This window comes from Syngnathus floridae, chromosome 2, assembly GCF_059516105.1.
Source record: "Syngnathus floridae isolate MCC-2025c chromosome 2, RoL_Sflo_1.0, whole genome shotgun sequence".
In the NCBI taxonomy this organism is placed as follows: Eukaryota; Metazoa; Chordata; class Actinopteri; order Syngnathiformes; family Syngnathidae; genus Syngnathus; species Syngnathus floridae.
Genome location: NC_142414.1, coordinates 13,492,394 through 13,515,460, shown reverse-complemented (window position 1 = coordinate 13,515,460; position 23,067 = coordinate 13,492,394). Strand labels below are relative to the sequence as shown.

General features: G+C 45.8%; 1 protein-coding gene across 2 annotated transcripts in view; it reads left to right on the top strand.

The window, feature by feature from the left end:
• The window catches only part of plxnd1 (plexin D1), a 50,619-nt gene that overhangs the window by 13,225 nt on the left and 14,327 nt on the right, over positions 1 to 23,067 (top strand). For both annotated transcript variants that reach the window (XM_088368581.1, XM_088368582.1), the window contains exons 6-18: positions 668 to 845; positions 948 to 1,056; positions 5,830 to 5,929; positions 7,156 to 7,254; positions 8,490 to 8,579; positions 8,704 to 8,803; positions 9,581 to 9,738; positions 13,389 to 13,534; positions 18,302 to 18,407; positions 19,816 to 19,955; positions 20,133 to 20,312; positions 20,398 to 20,482; positions 21,133 to 21,426. In XM_088368581.1, coding sequence (XP_088224707.1) covers positions 668 to 845; positions 948 to 1,056; positions 5,830 to 5,929; positions 7,156 to 7,254; positions 8,490 to 8,579; positions 8,704 to 8,803; positions 9,581 to 9,738; positions 13,389 to 13,534; positions 18,302 to 18,407; positions 19,816 to 19,955; positions 20,133 to 20,312; positions 20,398 to 20,482; positions 21,133 to 21,426 — 1,785 coding nt within the window. The remainder of the gene's footprint in view (positions 1 to 667; positions 846 to 947; positions 1,057 to 5,829; positions 5,930 to 7,155; positions 7,255 to 8,489; positions 8,580 to 8,703; positions 8,804 to 9,580; positions 9,739 to 13,388; positions 13,535 to 18,301; positions 18,408 to 19,815; positions 19,956 to 20,132; positions 20,313 to 20,397; positions 20,483 to 21,132; positions 21,427 to 23,067) is intronic.

Sequence of the window (23,067 nt, the reverse complement as noted above, 5' to 3'; positions counted from 1 at the left end):
GAAGGCAGGGGGAACGGCGATGGCGTGTTGTTTTCAGTGGAATTGCAGCCGTGTACCTGGAGCGTAATAACAATGTGACAATTAGCTGGCTGTGCCTTTGCACTCCAGGAATTTGTTTGACCCTCAATCGCAGCCCATAATTAGACAAGGCCGAAAGATGACGTGTCATTAATTGCTTCATTACTCGCGGATTAGTCCGTTATGTAGGTCAGTCGGGCCGAGCGGCCGGCCAGGCGGCTGTCCGACACACGCTAACCTCACCGGAGCCACAGGAAGTCCCGCTCAAGGTTGTCTCCCCAAACAGGAAGCGGCAGGCAGGAAGTCAGAGCCTTGGCCAGGAAATGATCAATGCCCCTGAACAATGGAGGAGCTTTTTAAGACATGTTAGCACATGCTCTATTTGTATTTGTCCAGCTTCAGAAGATTTTGTCTCGCACTTCCTCTCAGTCGCCCAATTCTTCCCACATTTTTGCTCAAATGGAGTCACGTCGCAGAGGTGTTATGTTTCTCGTGACATGTCTGGCACACTTCATCGCAATGATAAATTTAGATGAGGAAAATAGCAGCTTGCCATCTGTTTCATTATTGTAAATAGATTTGTGGTAAAGTCCTGGGCTAACTTTGAGTAACGTAAAACTCACTCACATGTGTTTGCGTCTGCACTCAGGACGTGGGCATCCTTATCAACGGCATGGTTCCTGATCTGGTGGGTTTCCGGGTGGAGTGCGAATACGGGCCGGGGATGTGGACCGCCGCCACCTTGCACCTGGGCCACGGACCCGCTCAGATCCAGACGTGTCCCCTGCTCTCTCGGGAAAACTACCGGCCAATCCTCCCGGGCAGAGGTCAGTCCCCTTAGAATGGAATCACTGAGATTGAAATATTTACACCTCGCTTAGCACTGCTGGCTGAAATTTTTTTTGTGTACAATACTTTTATTTCTGCAGATCATTCGACTGTCTCCGTGGCGATCAAAGTCAACGGCACGTCGGTGGTCTCTGGAAGTTTCGTCATCTACGACTGCGGGCGGACCGGAGCCATAAACCCCAAAACCTCGTAAGGCGCACCTCTTTTATAAGCACTTCACAAGCATGTGTAGTATGTTTGGAATTGAGCTGGAAGCGACCAATTTTAGATGGAGGCTCTTTTTTGGCCAGCTTTAATTTGTAGCCTGGTTGGAATATTGCGACGATGATGAGCCTTCATGGTGGTGGGGGTCGATTCGCATTTGTGACGGTGGCAGATTATGCGCTGGATTCCCGCTGCTAATGCATGTACAAAGAGCTTAGTCTCGCCAGGCAGCAATTGGGTGGATGTTTGCTACATCCCTCCAACTTTGAAGCCTTCCCATCAAATTGACCCCACAGTAACGTGTTGCAGAAGCCAGACACTCTCGTCGCACTGAACATTTCAAGATGATCCATCCGCCAAATAAAACCTCCTAAATGGGTCTTGAATTGCAATAAAGCTAGATTAGCATCATCTCCTAATGGAGGCTGCCGAGTTGCAGCCGCACATAAATGTCAGCCGGCCGGTGGTTAAGCGCCGCGAGACGTGAGAGGCGAGCTCCTCTCTTCTGCGCCCGCTGCCTTTGCCTTAAAGGCCTCTCCACTTTGCTCCCAGTGCCGTCCTCCGCCCCCATTTGTCCTATTTGGGCCTTAGCGGGTAAATAGTACTGTCACGTTCCTTTGCAGGGTTTCTTTTCTATTTGGCTCGCTCAAGGTTCCCGGCGCAGGATCAAACGTGCGATTAATATGCTGTAACGCTAAGCCAAAGGAAATTGGATATGTATGTCTGGCCACTCGGCCTGCTGTTTGTTTTTGTCACAAAGAGGCTTTTCTCCTATCTGGAGGCGATCCAGCTGGCTTCCGCTCGCATGTGGGACCATGTCGAGGATCCCGTTTATCTGATGCCGACTTTTGAGGCTCACCGGTTGACGATAGAGGCTGTTAGATTGCGAGCGCTTTTCTCTGCTGGGTGAAGATGGTGTCAAGGTGTGAAGGCGGCGCTCGCAGGTGGATGTGTGCGAGCCTTCACCCAATTTGCGCGTGCGCGCGTGTGAAATTAGACGGCACGTTTGCAGTAAAGGTGATAATGACTCCGGTGCCACTCTCACAGGATGAGCGTCTCTCTTCGATCACATTTTAATCACTTCAAGCTGTTTTTTGGAATAATCCCTAAAGAGTTTCTCGTGACCCACTTCTCGCCAATCTGAGCTCACTTTGTGTAAGACGTCGCTTTAATAAATGTCCTTGATTTGAATTCCAGATCCGTGCGGACATTAATGCAAACAGTGTTCATGCAAATCTGCCGCACGGGAAGTTGCACTCTTCCAGCATTTGCATTATTACAATGCAAATCCTTCCTCTGTTCTTTCATTAAATGGCTAACAATCATCTCCTCATTTTCTCATGTTCTTCTCGTGTCTTCGCATAGACTGCTCTCGCATTCGAATTCCAGTATAACTCCACTTAGCAGCCATAAAGAGGCAATAACATCACTGTCAAAGAAATATTAAATGGAGGACCCTTATTTATTTGAAGCAAACCAACTCGCATTACAAAGCATCGCATTCACCCTCCACACATATCCAAAATACATCAGTGGAAAAAAAAAAGCAACTTTTCAGCTATCTTAACCGCAAACTTTCTCCATTCGGCAACGTGCTTTGGGCCTCGGAAAAGTCCATTCCACAGAAAGCAATTAGAGCTGCCTCATCTCCATCTTGTCCGGACAACTTTATTTTCTAAGAAAGCATGTTGGACATGTGTGTGTTTGTGTGTTTTCTTGAATCGGTCATTTTGTGTTTGCCTCGTGGTTGCCATGCTTACATTCAGATGGCTCGTGTACTTCGATGATAAACGGTGGACAGATGTCGTAAAAAGACGGCAAGCGTTTCAACATTTTCAACCTTGAGGGTTGTATAGTCATGAAAAAGCAGAATGAATGAGCATGTAGATTGTGTGCGTGTGCGTGTGCATTCTCTCTTGTCTCTTCAAAGTGGACTTAATGGTAACCAGAGCACAACATTCCACCAACACCCTGACTAGGACAACCACCTAGCCTGCCCTCTCACTCTCTTTATATCTCTCAGTAAAACACACACACACACACAGACACACACACACACACACACACAGTGGCGTAATCGCTCCCCCTCTGTTCCCTTAAGCAAACACATCGGGTGTTTTTTTTGAGCGTCAGCGTCTCTGGTTTTGGCACCTCTTTATTGTTTCTCGTTTTCTGGTGCGGTCACGTCTGTGCACCCCCGGTCTCGGCTGCTCTTTGTCCCCGTGAAAGCGATCTTTTCTCCCGAACATACTTCTCTCTGACAGAGACGTGATTGAGGATGTGTGTTTAACCGCTGTGTCCACTGAGAGGGCCTAAGAGTGCAGGCCTGCTTGTGTATTTAGCGGGTGCTGTGTGTGTGTGTGAGGGCTCATTTGGAGCGAGGCTTTCACCTTTCGTGTTGGACCGAGAGAGCCTTTCTATGAAAATCTTCATCGTTTGTTGTGTTGTGTTTGCCAAGTTTATAAACAAATGTATCCAGATCTAAACTTGGCGACAAGTGTATGCAAGTGTGCTGTGGAAGAACTTTGCTGGCGTTGAGATTGCGACCAAGTTTATTATAATTAGCAGAATTGTAGTTTACTTTGTTATGCAATACTTGGTGATATATTTTTTGTCTTGCACAAGACGACGTGTATTTAATAAAGCTAAAAATAATAGTAAAATTCAGAAAAAGCAAACTGTAATGCAGTAGTTTTGAAACTAGCAGGGATGTGCGGTCAGAGGAGGCAAGCCATCATGAAAAGGGGAAAAACAAATGAAATTGTTTTTATAACTCATTTCCGTAGTTAAGCTGATGTATATAATATCTAGCGTTTTTGTCAGCTGTCTGTATGAACAAAACGGCTTTGAAAAGAGACCTTAAGTTTTGGAATCCATGTGCTTTATTGAGTGTTTTTATGTGTGAAGACTGCTGATATGAGATTTTAATTAAAAAGTTCAAATTAAATAATGAATAAGCCACACTAGAGCAGTGTTCCCTAACCTTTTTTGTGACATGGTTAGGCGCCGGACAAATTTTACCGGCGGCGTGACGTCATTGCCTCCCCAGTCATGAACCTCACCGCACGTCACTGAACAGTAGTAATAAGAAAACCCCACTAATGTGCTCTAAAACCAAATTAAAACCAACTGAATGTAAAACAAACTAAAAACTTAAGAAAAACAATCTGATGAAAAATCCCAAACGATTATAAAGCTGTGTGTCACAACTTTCCTTTCTGCATAAACATTCTTTGACATCCTGTCCAAAGTCTTTCCAAAAGATTGGAGGCTCTTCAAGCTGTAAATGGGCTGCAGGGACCATCTTCATATTTTCACTTCCTGCAAATGTGGCCATCACATGAGCAAATACTTTTGTCTATACACTATATTCGTGTGCGTGCGTGTGTGTGTGATCATATGTGTTATAGATGGACACAAAGGTAAAAGCTGTAGGTGATAAGAGCCCCGAGAAGGTCATCTGCTTATAATAACTTCACACGCACACACACAAACACACACGCACACACAAACTGACATTTTTCGATTACATGTTGTCCATCCACACCCTAACACACACACATGAACACAGACACACGCACACACACTTCAGTCCTTCCAATTTGAAACCTTGTGAGAGTGTTGCTATTACCGAAGGCGCTATCATTCCTGGTGTGGGACATCTGTCTCTTGCTGGAGGCAAAACACACATTGTGTTCCCTGAAATCCCCCCCATTACACACCCACGCACACACATACACATTCACACCCAACAGCGGGGACGGGATGCACACTTGGCAAAAACACAATTAAACTCAGAGCAGCATCTTGCATTTCAGGTGATGACGGAAAATCTTTACACACATCCGCAATTTTTGAGTGTTTCCTAAACTCGAATAGAAGGTGTGTCCATTGTCTAATAATCGCCGTGTGTGTCATCCACTGGAAAATTCATAAGCAGCTCCTCCAAAATAGATGCCTCCCCCTTCCCCTCAGGTGGAAACACATGGTACTTTTCCTCCTGAGATTTGGGCACCCGGACGGTCCACACAATCAAGTCTGCCTTTGTCTCGATTTTGCCTCAAGAACTTCAAACGTCCGTCTATCTTATGCCATACGATTTCTCCCGACCTCATGGATGAACTGAAAGACTTGAAGCAGCTCTATTTTCTAATTCCAACAACATATGGCATGTTCATAAAATAAAAACAATTTTGTGTTTTAAAACACATTCAATTCACATTTGAATTGAGTTGCCCACCTGTGACTTGCAGTAATGGATCGCATCAGTGTAGCACGGTATTGCGGAATTTAAGATTGTGAAGAAATGTGACGTCTGACATCCGACCTTTCCTCTGCTCCCTTGGCTCGTCCCGTGTGGGCCATTATTTAAAAGGAAAGAATAACTGTGAAGGTGGATGGTATCGCTGAAAGAAAATGGGAGAGTCCACAGATCATCCCTCAAATCATTTCCAGAAGGGGCATGCGTTTGGACACATGATCGAGACATGAACTTTATTCAAAAGATGGTAAACACAACTAAATCTTGTTTAGTAGTTGAATGTGTTCGACAAAGCTGAGCTTTGTTTTGCTGCCGTTGACCTTCTGCCTGAGTGTGTTGTAACAGTAGAATGAACGCTGTGACTAATCTTCACTTCCCCTGCTTTTTGCAATCGCCTTGCTCGCTCATTTTGTGCAACAAATGCGAGGGACTCGAATGTTGCCCATTATGCAAACACGCTTGACCTTTACCCTTTCCTCTCTGTTTGTGTCCTTCAGCTGCATCAGCTGCCTGAGTACAAAGTGGAAGTGCTACTGGGACCAAGAGAGACAGCAGTGTGTCTCCACTAAGGATGAGACAAAGCAGAACCTTCTGGAGGTAAATTACACCTTTTGCTTTGAGATCCTTGGATTATTAAGTCCGCCGGCCAGCAACTCAGCTGGAGGCCAGCTTCCCCTGCTGCGATGATCTGAATGCAACAACAAGCATGAAATTCCAAGCAAGGTTCTGAGAATGAATGACACATGCAGCTCGTGTTGAAATCGGAATGACAATCATCAAGTCATGTTGATAATCTGGTGTGACACACTCACAAGTCCTCCTTTCCGGTTTCTCGTCAGAGTTAGATACGTCAGCATGTGCAAGTTCACCATTTTCTGATCTTCCCAACAGCATAAACATTTCTTTGATTGTTTAGGTGATTTTCCTGTGGTTACCATGAAATTCCCGTCGAAAATAGATTTTTGTTTTTTGTATTTTGTTGTGCCACTAGTCGAATTGAGAGGCAAAGTTTTCTTACTTTAAACTGTTTGTCATAAATGTTAATTGAAAATAGAATTAGTTTAGCATAAATTTGCTAGCATAATGCTAACTCCCTATGAGAAAGGCATCACAGCAAATTTGCTATATTATTAACGTGTATTGTGTAACAGCCAACAATTCTCACAGGCACGAAATCTCTCTTCTGTGTTGAAACATTTAAATGGGCTGAAGATAAAAGTCTTCTTTTTCTTGACATCATCAATCAACTGTACCTGTCGCACGACTGACACCTTCGGGGTGAAGTCTTCACAATGCGCACTCAGTGGGAGAGCGTATATGATTATTAATCAGTCTTTATGTGTCTAAAAAGTTCAGGGAGGTTCTATTCTTGTTTTAGTTATAGTGTAATTAGCATAAATACCCGCATTTCAATGGACCAAATTTAATCATAATTGTCAATTATGCAAGATGTGTGAATGATGAAGTGTCCAATACCTTGAAATATAACCTATTTCTAAACTCGGATGTCTTGGTACCTTATGGTCAAATTGCTCACGGTCTTTAGGTTTGGAAGTTATTCAACCTTTTAACTCTTTAAATCGAAGTCATTTTTAAGTATGGGCGGTGGATCTTTTCCGTTTGGTTGGTCTGTTATTCCAATCCCTCAACGTCTTTCTATTTGAGGCCATTGTTGTTTCCCCTCAAGTGAGACTTCACCCTCTCATTTCCTCCTCCTCCTCCAGAAAAACAGGACAAGTATTTTGGTTGGCGGATGTGTGCAGCCCAACTATTGTCTTTTCTAACTGCCATATGTCACTTCCTGTCCCTCCACCTTACCGCAGGACGCCGCTTCCTGTCCCAAGCTGCTGGCCGCAGAGGTTCCTCCATCCCCGTCGGGGGCGGCCCAGGACTTTTCTGTATCTCTGAGTAACGTCCAAGAGGTAGCTCGTGCGCGCTCAAACACACACACACACATTCCAGCTCTGAAGCTGGACTTCAGCCAACATACATGTCGCGAACATAGCTGGAATAAAACAGAAGCATATGGTGTGTTTGCCTCAAGCTGAGTGTGGCACAGATGGACGTTTTTTGCTCAATGAGGTAGCAAAACGTGCATTTTTATATTTCGTTGAGCGAATTGCATCCTTGTCATCACATCTGACCGTACTCCTATTGTTAACCTAATCTTAATGTTGTCAAGGACTCGATGCGCTGACATTGCGTGGGCAGACAAATTGTCAGGCGTGGTCAGCCCCTTGTCGAACCTGCCTGGCCTTTTTGAGTCCTTTTCCCGGGGTGTTGCTATGGTGACAGACTTGAAGCCACGAACAAATGTCTCCACCCGCATGTACACGCAGAGTTCCTCGGAGCAGTTTGAATGAAAAATAAACGTTCACACGACTGTTAGGTTTCGTGACGGACGTTTTCATCAAGTCAACATGGCGGTGAATTTGTGTCACTTTCCTTCCTTCGGTCTCCGCGGCATAGACATCGCCAAATCGCAGATGCTTCTGGAGTTTGTGGGAGTGAAATTGGATTTGGTTCTCACAGGGAGGCACGGCGGGGGTGGAGCGACCCTTTGAGACATTTAAATAAACTGTGATAAACATTCTCACTGATACGCTTAGCAACACATTTGGTCTCAGATCATTAGACCACACACATTTCAAATGATAATATTTTTCTGGGTTATTTGGTGGCAAAAGCCATGAGACTTCCTTGCGGGGATGCCGATCAAATGAGGTGAACTCCAGGCCTCTGACTCCCCTCTCTAGATCTCTCAAATTGACATACTTGAGATCTGGCTCTGGTTTGAAAATCAATCCATTCTGGCCCCCCATACGATTCGCTGAGGTGAAGGAATCCAGATGTGTATGAATATCAATCCACAAAGGAGTCCATCGTCTCCTGTCAGGGCCAATTAGGGGCTGCTCGTCGTCAAACTTGCTTGTAAGAATTTTTTCTGTACTATGCTGTGGAGTGACACCATAAATATTCCCAAGCAGGGGATCAGCAGGGGTGCTGCGGAAAGTTAGCAGAGTTCACATCATTTGTTCAAACACTATGCGCATATTTTTTGCCAGTGGTGTGGAGTGACAGGATGAAATGTCCCCAGCTCAATAGAATTTGAAAAAAACTTTGCCAGGTGTTTCAACGTGAGTGTTTTTCATTCCAGGGGGAGGAGCTTGAGTGCGACTTTGGGACCGAGCGGCGATACGAAGCCACATGGCTGAACAGCACCACTGTCAAGTGCAGCGGTGTGACAGTAAGTGCAGACAATTAACCAATGGCCACAAAGTCCATTTGAACAATTAAAGCACTTTAGCACCGGTGTCACGTTGAAGTGCAATGCAAATGAGCTCACTTCTGCTGTCTTTGTGTCCATGTAGTTGTCCACTCATCAGAGGAATCACATCTACCAGCTCAACCTGAGAAGGAGGGGCCGCTTTGGCGAGGGCACCTATGTGGACAACCCCGAGCCCATGAAAGGTAAGATCATCATCATCTTCCTCAAGTATGTGGAGCGTAATTGCAGACTTTGAAAGTGCCACCTCTGCTCCCACAATGAATTTCGCCTATGTGAAAACAATGTGCTGAGATTGTAGGATGTTTTTTTTTTCTTTCTTTCATTTTAATGGAAGAAAAATGAGCTCATCGAGACAAACCCTATTAGGCTGCCATTCACTTGTAATGATAGTACTTTGTGCATTACAACACATAATATGACAAGAAGCAGTAATTTACTGTCATTTTATGTTCAGCCGCTGCCTAATTACACATAATGATTGTCGGATATAGACGCAATTGAATGTGTTGAACGCCTTACCAAGCATTATCCAAGGATAGAGTTGCAAGTACACCATGATCACCATGACAACATAGAGAGGACGTGAAGTTGTGTTGAGTTTGGCGTGCTGTCAGTGCCGAAGTTTCGAGCCAGGCCTTCCAGATGTGCAGGCCGTGTGAAAGCACAGAAGAAAGCGGCCGGACGGCCTTCTTGCAGGTTTTAAGAACATGACGAGTCCGCTGAGTCATCGCGAGTCCAAAACAAAACAAACTTAATGGGACACATACACAAGCTAATGTGCAAAACAGCTTTCTCTGTTTCCTCTTATTTTGCTCCTTCATTCCCAGTTAATGAAGAGTCAAACGCGAGCTGTAACGTGGAATGCTTAAAATCATTTCTATTGACGATCTGTGTATATCTACAATGAACACACATATTATAGGATCAGCTTGCAATCTGAGCCTCTACATTCCTTCTAGTGGAGGTGTACAACTGCGGCGTGGGCAGCGGCGACTGCTCGCAGTGCTGGGGCCGTGAAGATCAGGGCCACCTCTGCGGATGGTGTGAAAACAGCTGCGGACTGAGGGATGACTGTCAGCCAATCAAACATCAATGTCCAGCGCCTGAGATCCACAAGGTAAGCTCACCGGTGGCTTGCGTTGGCGCTCCCGGGTCGTATTATGGCACTACATAAGAGTCAATCACGGGCTCGTTCACATGCTGTTGTGCCGTCCAGTGTCTGCTGCTTATGCAATGCATTGGTCAGTCGAGCGTGCAATGGTGCTAGCCAATGGTCCCCTTGGCCACTGGCCCCCGGGGACGTTCTGTGTTCAATCAGCTAAGCGAGCGCCTTCTACCCCAGTTTGGACAACCCGTGTGAAGCTCTTTGTGGAGATCAAAAGAAAAAAAAACATATGGAGCGTGATGCATTGTGGTCGGTTTTGTTCCTTGTATCGATCACGGCACTCATTCAATCGTGATGATTGGCAAAAAGGTTTCACAATAATATTCCAGCGCATTACAGAGCGAACGGCCCAGGTTTGATTACTTTCCACGTTGCTCGTCCTTAAAAAAAAATGTGGGTTGCCTTAGGAAGGGCATCGTGTGTTAAAAAAAGTGAACCCAGTTGCAACATTATCCCATAAATGAATCTGGAAATTTCCTTGTATTTAATTGGATAACACCTTGGAGAATGATTGTTGACATTTTTTGGCACAGTAACCTAGTGGTTTGCATATCCGCTTCACAGTCCTGAGGTAAGCGGTTGGAATCCGGTTTCTGGCCTTCCTGTTTGAGGTTTGCATGTTATCCCCGTGCTCAAGTAGCTTTTCCTCCTCCTACCTTCCAAAAGCATGTATAAGGACTAAATTGTCCTGAGATGCGAAAGTAGGAGGAAGGCGTCTTTTTTTAAATATGTGCCCTGCATGCAATTGGCTGACAACCAGTCCAGGGTGTTCACAATTTCTCACCCATCGTCATCTGGGATAGGCTCCAACTGATCAAAAGCGGCATAGAAAAAGCATGGCTTCTGCTGGCAACATTTTGCATTTGAATCATTGTAATATCTCCTTAATCCGCTTGCTGCTGTCTCTAATTAACACAAATTATGCAATATTTCTTGAGGGAGTACAAAAAGAGTGGTCCCGTCATTCCAGAAGCTTGACGCACTTAGCAATAGTAACTGAGGCGGGAGGTCAATTATTAAGGTGCCCTTGTTGAGCTTTTTACATCATCCGTTTGGCCCATCAACAGTTGGAGCATGTTCGGGAGCCAACCTGCTTTGTGACGTTCGTGTACACTCCAGTAGCCCCAGTGGGCGGTCTGGGTAGCACGGCTCACATGAGGCCCAATCGGGCTGAACTTCCTGTAGATAAAAGCTGGAGTGGCCCAGGAGAATAAGCGTGATGAACACACACACAAGTCTCGAGTCTGAGTTCCCAACCTCGACGCATTTGTGCCCATCCCTCATGCTTGAGCTGTCAGCGCAGTGTGACTAACAGGATGCTGCCACACTAACTTAGGTGCATTTGGTCCACGACTCAAGTTAGCTGCGCTCAGTCCTCCGGCGTGGGCAGACCATTGTCGCAGTGCTCTCTCCCTCTCTATTTTGCCCTCACTCACACATACAGACAAAGAGTGAGAGCGAGTGCCCCTGGAGAGGGGCGGGCCGCTGGAAGGATAGCGGCGCTGTGGCTCAGCGGGGTGCGTGACGCAACGCGTTGGCACTCGCCTTGCCGAGAGCTTGCAGTAGTCTGCATTCGGAAAGAAAGGATTTGCCTCAGCACGCTTCTTTGTACATTGGTGTATTTTAGCCAAAGGATGTTAGGGTTTTAGTTTTGCTTTGAAATATGAATTTAATTCGTGTTTTGGCCACGCTCGTACCTCAAGACACATTGTTGGCAAAGCAACGTAATGGCGCATTGACTTTCACTGTCGCTAGGCAGAATTGAGAAGATACTATACGTGATTGCTTCACAGGAAACGCTTACGCCACACACTAAGCAAAGTGCCATCTGTTGGTTCTCGTGGGGCACCGCCAAATTTGTAGCCTGGTCGCATTGATGCACATTTTTGAGGTGGCACAAACCTGAGCAAACAGTCAGCTGGAAGGAAGCAGGCTACCAAACTTTCCCTCCATAAAAAATAGTCCTTTCCCTTTTCTTTTTAGCAAATTGGAATATATAGCCATGCCAACTGTTTAATTGTTTAGAACTTTAGAACATCTTGTGACGGCGTCCAAAACAGGAAGCACTAAACATAGTTAGTAACATTAAACTGGATTCAGTCATTGCGAGTCTGGCAGGCAGGATGGAGAGACGTTCGGCGGAGAAGCGAAGCGTCCCATGGAGTCACAATCCTTTCCTGCTTTTGTCTTGGGCTCCTCTTTGATTTGCATGGCGGAACTGCACAAGAAGGCTCAAACAATCTGTTAGTTAAAACAAGATTTGATCAAGGTTGTAGCCGCGTGAACAATGCAAAGAAAACAATGCAGTCGTCATTGCGAGCGGGGCTTTGCGTCGACGCTTTTCCACCGTGTGATCTCCGCCGAGGCCTGTGGGATGATGAGCTGTAAATCAAACCTCGCAGACTTGTAAGAGGTGCAAATGAGTTGCACGCCAGCCAGCACATGTTGATGTCAGCGCGCCGCAGAGACGCACGTAGCCGCCATAATAAACGACTGGTTGTACTTTTTGCTGCGCTCCGTAGGAGGGCAACTGCCCCAATGTGCCATGTTGTGTGCATTTCATGTTTAAGTGCAGCGTGGGCGTCACGTGCGTACGAAGGAATGCGGGCGGCTTTGTGTTTTTTTTTACGACACGCCAACAGCCTGTGCTGGTTATGTGGCCAAGGTAAGAGCCGGGTGGCCTCACAGACTGCTGTAATGTAACCACCAAAACATTACAATTATTTCCGGTCTTGTAGTGGCTGTCAAAAAAAAATCGTGGTTGTGTTTTGGCACCACATTAAAAGACAAGACCCTCAGCCTGCACTCAGTGAACAACTCAATTTTGTACCAAGCCACGCTGTCACTCTCAGAGGCGTCAGATTATCAGAATGCCGAAGCGTATCTTGCCCTCTCACCGACACAAGAGCTGTTTTCATTCTCGCTCACCAAGCTAATAACATAGAGGTGTCCCGGCGACCGCAGCTCAGGCAGGGGTCATTTGAGAAAACATTACAATGGCAAGATCATGGATTTCTCGCCCGTCTGAGATTCTGAGATGCTATCTTTCAGAGATAGCCTTCCCTCCCGCCGTGAGGGAAGGTGAAGGCGAGGGCTCAAATGATGTGTGAGAGCGAGAACAGCAGAAATGGCGACAGAGGAAATGGCAGCCACACACAAACATGAAAGGAAAGAAGGCCTGGTATTAATTCCCCACGCGGAGGCTCGCTCGGCGCACTCACCACCGTCAGCATTTGCGGCGCTCTCGACATCGTGTTCCCTAAATTGCCTTCACACTCATGCACCTATCTGCTGCGCTCTCCACCAGCGCCTGGCTGTCTCTTGTGGGAGGTGAAGGGGGCTCTTAAGCTGCTCTTTATTTGCATGTTCTCTAGAGGAGTCGAGGATGAAAAGGCTCAGACGCTTAAGAGTCGGATTTGTATGCGAGTGTGCACATGTGTATACCGTAATGCCGGGTCCTTTCAATTGACTCTCGGTGTTCAACACTTTACCAGAAACTCTGTCCTCAACGTCAGCATCACGCTCCACCTGCATCCTCCTTCGTTGTAATTTGTCTGTGCTCATCTTGTCCACGGTACCAAACTTTAATTTGTCTTTTTCAGATCTTCCCACTGAGGGGTCCAGTGGACGGAGGCACCCGCCTAACGGTGCAGGGGAAGAACTTGGGCCGCAGGGCTGAAGCAGTCAAAGTATCCATCGGAGAGGTTCCGTGTGCGCTCCTGCCCGAGCTCTACACTGTCTCCGTTGAGTAAGTATTGCGTAATCCCCGAATGCAATCCCCAAACTATTACTCTTGTTTATACGGCTCTTGTTGTGCCCATTGTTTTGCTCTCCGCCTGGCCGGGGCAGATGGGATCTGTTTGAGGTTGCTCGTGTGGGATTCAGTTGGATTTGTGGTGGTTCTTGACCTGCTCTCTGTGGCAAGTCCCCCCGAGTTAACTTCTGTTGTGAATCAGCGCTAGATAAATACAACTGGCTTGACTTAAAGAACAATACCAAATTTTTTGTGCCTTCTGCACGCACATGATCAATCAGTGCAATCCTGTTTAACTGTTTAAACCATAGGTGTCAAACCCAAGGCCCGGGGGCCAGATACGGTTTGCCACATCACTTTATGTGGCCCGCAAAGACAAATTGTGCATGGATTTTGTGTGTCAATACTTAAATTACAAACGGTCTTCACTTTTGGAAAAAATGCTAACAATTTTTGTTAACATTCATCTTTTTAGAATAGTTGAACAATTTTTACTAGTCTGTGATTTTAAAACTAGTTTTCATCAGTTTGTTGTGTAGCATATAATGTATAGTCATAAGTCATAATGGCCCTTAGAAGGAGACTATGACCATGATGCGGCCCGCGACAAAAATTAGTTTGACACCCCTGGTTTAAACGCACACGAGATAATCATGTTCAATAGCTTGTTGTCACGGTACCCCACCACGCTGTCTGGCAGGTCAGTGCTCAGCCACAGTGATGTGAGTGTGGCTGAGATGTCTAATGCCAAAGTGCTGACATCTCAGCTCTGAGCAATGACTGTCACCTGGAGGGGGGAAAAGAAAAGAAAGACAAAAGAGAAGCGAGAAGGTTGAGGTCTGACACAACAGTGAACTCCAGTGGCCTCATTAATTTCAGCTAACAGAAGAAACCGCACTGCTAGCCACACTTATTGATTTGGTGAACCAAGAGCACATCAGAGCTGCATTATGATAAAATGCTTCCTTAGCAAGTGTAGCATAGATCTAGTGGAAGTTCCTTTTGACAGAGCAAAAATGGGTTGTTTTGTGCAAAAATGATTTCTAAGCCAAATTTGGTTGTTTCTAACCCAACATCGGCCTGAAAAATGGCAATCTGAAATGTCCCCGTTTTTTTTTCGTGCAAATAATTTCGAGCACATTTGAAAATGAGTCCTATTCATTGGTTATTTTGTTGTTTCAAATCATACGATCAATTACAAATTTCTAGTGCAATTCTCACAGTACATATTCAAATCTTGACCAAAAAAACGCATCAAGCTAAATGACACCATATTCACAGTAAGGATGAAATAGAAACGTTATTTTTTTTCACACCCTCAGTATAGAGATTTTATCGACATATGCACTTCCATTCAAAAGTATAAAGGTCATATGAAATGTCCACATTTATTTTAAAAAGGCACTTTTTCAATTAAGATAACGTTAAATGAATCTCCGGCCACAGGCAGCCAATCGACAGCCGGCAGGCCACGTCTACCAAATCTTAAGTGATGTGCGTGCATCTTAGCATCAAAGGATGCCGGCGTATTTGCGTTTTCGTACATCAGGTTATCACCCGTTCACAACTATTTGTATGCGGCGCGCTTCTGAAATGACTCCATAGCTGAGGGATTATCGCCACGTAACCATGGAGACAGCGGGGTCGGGCGTCATAACAGGGCTGGATGGAAGTCAGCAACTTTGCAAATACATTCAAAGTTCCCAGAGCAGCTCAAATGGAAGCCTTTATCTGGTCTCGCTCCGCTGAAGCCCGTCATTGCATTAAAAGCAGGTGTGCGTGTGACCTACGACTCCAACCTGTCGGGACGTCCGCCCCCCGACCCGTTTCCACAAAACGTCGTGAACCCCGTTTCACTTCAGCAATGAGCTCATGCGTCTTGTTTTTCATTGGCTGTTTGTCATGATAGCAAAGTACGTCTATCCTCCGCAAATCACAACATGTCAGCGCATCCAACGTCGTCAGCACATGGCGCCCACTGGCTGCTTGATGTAATTGGTTGTGATCCTGTGTCATCGCCTTCATTTCAAGTCATTACATTCATCTCCAACCGTCAAGCGTGAAATTACGTGACCAAGTCTTTTTTCTTTTTTTTTTTTAGCTGCCCGTCATAACATTTCTGCGAGCAAGCTGTTCAGATTTTGGTCCTATTCTGACGCCATTCACATAACAGATGATAAACATCTACACTTTTCAAGCACTAGCGTGTCGAAACCAAAAGAAGCAGAGCTGCAATGTTGTCGGATGCGCATATTTGCACTAAGTGCACGCTCAGCATAGCGCTCAGCACAGAGGTACATTGAACTTTAAAGACTGCCGAGAACTCCGACATACAATTTTATTGAGTTACGGGGCTTCTGCTTGCTCCATGTTATTATCCAAAATTTCAATCACGAGCAGTTAGGGACAAATCCCAACATACTGAATCGAAATCAAATCAAATTGTGAGGTTCTGCCCTCATCATGCGTGTGCGCGGAGAAGTGAGAGCAAAAAGACCCGATTGTTGATGAGTCTCACCATCCACTCCAGGGAAATGACAAGCGACATCCTTTCATCTCGAGCCAATAAATTTGGAGTAGCGAGCTGGTGCAAGAATCTGGCTCCAGGGTCAGACCAGCCTGGTCCCATGCATTTCTATTTGGAGTGTATCAAAACACACACACACAACATATTTTTTAAGGGCACTGGCCAACGTTTATTTGATCGGAGCTTCTACATGCTGATTGGTCTGTTTTTTTCCCTTCGTCAAGTTGTATGGGGAAAAAGCTGCACTGGATGGATGCGGCTTGTGTATACGTCCCATTCATCATGTTTCTGTCAGGACATGAAATGGTGCGGCAGCCCGTGACGGCCCGTCTAATTTGAATATGAGATCATTACACACTTTTGAAATGATGCTCTTGTAATTAATAAGTGCATCAACTGATGGCTGTCAGTGCAGGTTGGCTACCGTCAGCAAATCTGTTGACTTATTTATGTGAGCGTGTGTGTTTTTCTCATGCTTCTTAGGTTCTGGTTTGGGGGGCGTTCAAGACAATTCCATTTTTATTATTTTTCTTGGAAAAAAACGTAAGGTTTGACAGTCAAAACACGTCAAATGATGCCAAGATGGACAAAAGAATGGACAAAATTTGTACACACAGCAGAAACAAGAGCACCCGAGAGAGTGAGAACCTCCGCCAAGAGCCAACAAAAAATGAGTTGCTCACATGCCGTTTGACTCAGACTGTGCTCCAGATCACAAAGCAAAACCCATAAAAGCTCTTTGAGGTGGTGAGCCAGCATGGTGTCCTGTCGGGTCCAACATCAGTGAACCCGGGGGGAATCATAACTTGCCTTGTCGGTGTTGAGGGCCCGAGACTGTGCAATTTGCTGTGCCTGACGCCCCATGGCCCGAACCCCCCTCGTCCCCCGCTTGGGTTGAAGTCTCACTTTTAAAAACACATTCATTCCCTTTGTTGCTCGCAGACTAAAATGTACAGTCCACTGCAAAAAGTATTGGAATAACAATTCCTTTGTTTTTGCCATATGTTGATGACGTTTGGTTTTCAGATTAAAAGTATGAATAGGAGACAGATTGATTGCCTAAACATTACATGGTGTTTGAATTTGACTGCATTTACTTTTAAGCAAACACGAAGACCACAGTGCTGTCTTTAGATCAGAGTTATTGCACAAACAATCCAACAATTTGGAATGTCACGAAAAAGAACTCAATGACGGTTGTACCGAGCACCAGACATCAAACGGATGATGACAAAAACATTGTGAGAGTTGTGAGGAAACACCCAAAGACAAAAGTCGATGACATCATCTTGTTTGGTAGCAGCAGAAAGAATTTTCAAGTCTACCAAATAATTTTGTTTGACAAATTACAGAAAAATGCATCCAAACTAATTGGGATTGTGTAACAGGACAATGACCTCAAAACACAGCAAAGGATTTTATCTATGGAAGTTCTTTGACTACTTTTGAAATCATTTCAGATGAGGTGGAAAAGCAAGAGTGTATTATTGTCAAGTCAACCTCAAGCGAGCACGTCGCCCGCGTGTCTTGTCGCACCTCTCCCACACGCGGAGCAGCTCCGCCACATACTCTATGTACTGTAAATTCCTCTGTCAATCATGCGCTCGCTCGCGTAGCACCAAGCAGCTGACTAAATGAAATTCTCAGAGCCTGAATTACCAAAAAACTTGAATGATTACTCAGGCAAACAGATGTGCAAGCTGATCTGGTAAGTGGGGCACGCGTGGTTGCGCCTGCAAAAGTGCCACACAGTCCATTTTGCATGTTCTGGGAGCGGCGGATACAAATAGACTGATTTAACACGCGCGTGTGATTCATCAACTCGGAGACGAATTGCTGGAGCAGATTTTCAAGCTTGAAATAGCGCCATTGCACGGCAGATGCAAACCGTGACTGTTTACTGTAGCCAGAAGGCGAAGGAAGGCGCTAAAGGTTCCTCGTGAGCCCCTACACTTGGGCGCTGTGAATATTAGATGCCCCCGACGACACGCAGGACGGCTAAATGACAGCTGGCGAGCGAAGCCTCCCGTGTGGCCTGACACATCTGGTCCGAGGTGCTGTGAACTTTAGCTCTGGTAATATCGTAGGGCTTATTGGATTCCACATGCAAATGCAATACGCTTTGATGAATGAGTTCATAACCCCCCCCAGCTTCCTGTTTTGTGTATTGTTCTCTTTCTTTTGAATGAACATTATTAAAATTGTTGCATGCTCTCATCTCGCGATGTGCCCAGGCTGGTGTGTGTCACCGGGAGGTCTCCGCTGGACGGGACGGATATCGTCCAAGTGGACGTGGATCAGAGCGGGACGGGGAAGTCGAAGGAGGCCTTCTCGTACTTGGTGAGTCTTGCGAGCTTCCTTCCGCATTCTTTTCTTCTCTCTCGTTCCCCCGCTACCCACCGGGAGAGTCCTCCCCGGCGAGCCAGCTGAGTGTTAACAGATGCGCTTTATGGCTGGGAAGAATGCGAGGCTGTGGGAATCTTCAGACGTTTATCGGAGCAGCAACCCAGCGCCATTGTCATTTTGCACCGGCTGCCAGTAAAAACAAATAATGTCCGCCGGCGGTTGTGTTAATTGACCTCGGCCCAGATGACGGAAGGAGCCATAAAAGCAGCTTGTGTCATCTTATTTACAGGCAAAGAGGTATTAGCATTCAGTCAGGCTGAAGCAGATGATAAACTACTCCTTGCCCGTGAGATAAATCAGCCCCCCGATCTTGAGACTTCACTTGATATGTAAGGACAAAGGAAATCCAAGACGGCAGGCACAGCTCTGGATAAGCATTTTGGCCTCCCTGCTCACTCTAAAAGCAATTGACCGCAGGCGCTAAAAGAGTGGCAGAAAGGGAAACTCCTTTTGGAGACAGGATATTTGTCTCTATCTCTTTCGTCAAACCTCAGGAAGGAAACATCTGCCTCCTTGCACCCGCTCACAATAGGTCTCTCCTCGGCGGACAGGCTGAGGAAGTGAATCTTGTCAGCCAGGATGAGAGCTTTCACCCAGAGGCGAGGTTCACCGAGGGGTAGAGGCTTCGGACCGAGCGGGAATGCTGATGCAATGTTGGATATTCATCTTCAGTCTACCCACACCTTGTGTGTGTGTGTGTGCGTGCGTGCGTGTGTGTGTGTGCGAACAGTAGCAAGCTTCAGTTTTCTGCCATCTTCACACTGGCTTTCACCGAGCTGCTGCTACAGTCAGCAGCTGTCTCGGTCAATGTGAGAAGACGAGATATTTAAAACCCAGAGCTTGAGGAAATGTTGCATTTTTTTGTCAGCATCAGGAAGCGGCGCACACATTGAAAGATGTTCTGCCTTTTCAAGCTTGAGGAAAAGATCATGCTGGGTGGCCAAAAAGCAGATTTAGGACTTAAACCTGACTGCACACGAAGCACATTTACATGCCCTAATGAAACTAACTTGTAGGCTGGAAAACTTTGTCTTGTTGTGAATGGATTCTGTCATTCGGCCATTTTATACTTCCAACACATAACTGGCAGTCTGTTTTCCCTTTGCTGATTCCACCTAACGTCTGTTTATTAACAATTGACATGGTCTGTCAAAGCTGAGAGCACATTTGCGGCTTAGTCTGTAAGGATTTGGACTTTCTGTCCTCAGGCCAAGTACTAAAGGTGTCAGGTTTGACAACCACCACGGACCAGAGAGTGTCGAGGTCCCCTCGAGCAAGGCCCCATAAATGTCATTTCCCCCCAGAGACAAATACATGTTCTCCTTCTTGTTCTTTCGATCAGGTCCCAAAGATGGTCTCCATGGAGCCCAAGAAAGGCTCACGTTCCGGAGGAACCCGAGTGACCATCAGCGGCGAGCACCTGGGAATTGGTTCTCAGGTCCGAGTCATGGTCAACAACACGCTGGAATGCATCATCACCGAGTGAGTGATCGTTCTGCAGTCGGCAATAAACGCTTCAGTCCTCTCGGGCGTGTCATTAATAAAAGATACAAATCCAGACGTGTCTTTCCACACGATAAATTAAAACTTCATACAACGCCACTTGCGATGGATAAATGTGATGAATTAAAGACGCCACTTTTCCCGTCCGTCTTTTAGGCAAACGGACGACAGCATTCAGTGCACCATGCCTCCGGCCCCGCAGGCGAGCAGCGAGTCCGTGCCAGTGTGTGTGGAGTTTGAAAATGTGGTGTGTCAGAGTGAGCAACTGAGCACCACGTACACGTACGAAAAGAACCCCACCATCAGCTTCATCAAGCCGGACAAGAGCTTCCTCAGGTGGCTCAACGATCACATCACGCTTTTTTGTTAACTTTCTGCCGTACACCGGGATACGACTTTCTTGGGTGTGTCTATGTTGCAGTGGCGGGAGGATCGTCACAGTGGCGGGCCATGGCTTTGACTTGGTGCAGAGTGCCACCATGCAGGTGGCGGAAATTGGACAAACTGTGAGTCACCATACGCGAATGCTTACAATCGATGCCGTACGTGTCACATGTATGAGGGGCCATTTGGGCCATCATTTAGGATTAGCCCTCACATTCACTACTGAAAAGCCCTGAAATGCACCCACACACAATTCTGAAAGGCTCACAAAGGCTCTTAGAATTTTAAGCTTCAGCCCCAAAGGCATGTTAATTCGGCAACTTGGCACTTTAGCGGTCGTCTCACTTCATTACTTTGGCTGGACGGTGGACGATAAAGTTAGTTGTCAGCTGCACACGTTCACACAGCTTCTAACTCCAAATCTACATATTCTTCGGACAAAATGCAACTTTCAAAATAAAAGCGCCCATACTAACTCAATGAGCAAAATCCTTATTGGAAGACAAGAATCAACTATAGAGCCATCCATCCATCCATCCATCCATCCATCCATCCATCCATCCATCCATCCATCCATCCATCCATCCATCCATCCATCCATCCATCCATCCATCCATCCATCCATCCATCCATCCATCCATCCATCCATCCATCCATCCATCCATCCATCCATCCATCCATCATTATTATCACTATTAAATATGAATAGCTAGCTTGATAGATGGTGTTTGACTGTAAGCACATGTCAATTCTTGTTCCGTTCTGTTTTCAGCTCTGCACAGTTGTTTCGTCCTCTACGATCACATGTCCGTCGCCACCCTCCAGTCAGTCCCAGCCGAGTTCGGTGCAGTTCTATTTGAATGGAGTCCTCTACGCGGGGGACCGCCCCTCTCCTTCTGATAATGAGGCCAGTGAGGAGGAGGAGGGGGAGGAAGAGGAGGATGAAGATGAGCTGCATAAAGGTCACTTCCTGTTGGAATACGTCGAGGACCCTCAGTTTTTCACAGCCAACAAAGAAAAGTTGATTAAACATCACCCAGGAGAGCAACTGACACTCATCATCAATGTGAGTCGCATGACTGCAAACATTAAGCCCTCATTGAATACAAATTGGTGATGATTCACGGTATCTTCATGAAGCTGATAAAGGCACAGCCTTAAACCCGTATTTTGGAACATGTTACTGTGAACAGGATCGTGTTTCATATTTCACACCCAATATCAGGCACGGAAAAAAATCCTAATGATAATTTAATTGGTATAATTCAATGAAACATACCGGCCCCTCATTAAATTTTGTCTTCATTTAATAATATATTCATTCACAAATTGAAACTTTTGCATATAATTTGCAAGAGAGCCCAATATTCGATGATTTTGGATGTGACACGTAGCCTTAGGGCCTTACACGTCGCAATTTCTCTCCCTGTGGTCAGGAAGTAGAAAAGACAAGATCTAAAGTGCTACGGCACTTTAGTTTAATCCTTGTAACCACAAAGTGTGATTATGAATGTGGAAGAAAGATAACTACTTTGGACAGTTCAGATCCACAGTTAAATATTGGCAAATACCTTTTTAAGATTTAATAACATAAATATTGGCTTTGGGATATAAAGTGGATGTCAGACAATGAAAGACTATCATGATAAGATTAACATAGTATATATTTTCAAAATGATATCAAATCCATCATTTCATTCTGCCGGAAATTGTATTAGTGCGTGCCTGTTTTCTATTGAGCTCTGTTTCGCAAACATTTTGCTCATTGTGGTTTGCCCAGAGAGAGAGAGAGTGAGAGCGAGCGAGCAAAGTGAATCCTGGCGACCACATTCGAACATGTGTCAAATAAGAACAGTGGTTTCTTCTGACCAATGCATGCCATGTGTTCCAGATATTCATAATTGTATGGAATTTAGACCTGATGATGCTAATTGCAATCCGTCAGCACGTGATGCGAGCTAATCTCCTACACTACACACATTCAAAAATTTTCTACATCTGTGATTTATTTCTGACTATTTGTCAAGCGAGAAAAGCGAGTGATGATAAACATGCAATCATGAGAGTGAGCGAGTGGCTTGTTTATAGTTTTGTGTGCAAAGGAAGCTGAGCGGTAAACTGAAGCGCTTCCACTGCGGGGCTCCGCTTGCATATTCACACGGACCACGGGCGCCGAGAACACATTAAAGGCTGCGTCCCGGGAGACGCGCTGGCTTCTCGCGTGGGCTCCCGAGCACCTGTGCTGTCGGCACTCGTCAAGCACCCGTCTGCACGGATCCATCCAGCCGGCCAGAGGGCTTCCCGCTTCAACACCGCGTGACGCCGTGTGACACGACATGCTAACGGCGCAATCCGAGGCCCACCCTGGCGTGCCGCTTCCCCTTTACGTTAACCAGACAGAGTGTGCGTCAATGACTTGTGTTATTTCCTGATTTATTTTAAGACTTGAAATTCGACTTGACCTGAAGGCAGAAAAGAAGGAAAGACAGTCTTTCTTTGTTAGGAGCGAGACTGTCAAGCAGAGGTGAAAATAAGGAGCTGAGCTGAAACGTGGCTGCTTTGGTTTGAGGTTTTTTTTTTGCCAGTGTTAGTGTTGCCTATGGGCTTGTATACATTTTACAAAATGCATTTTTTCGCGATAGCGTGATGGTTTTTGTGTCAGCATGTGTGTGTGTGTGTGTTCGGAATGATTTGTTGACAGAGACCT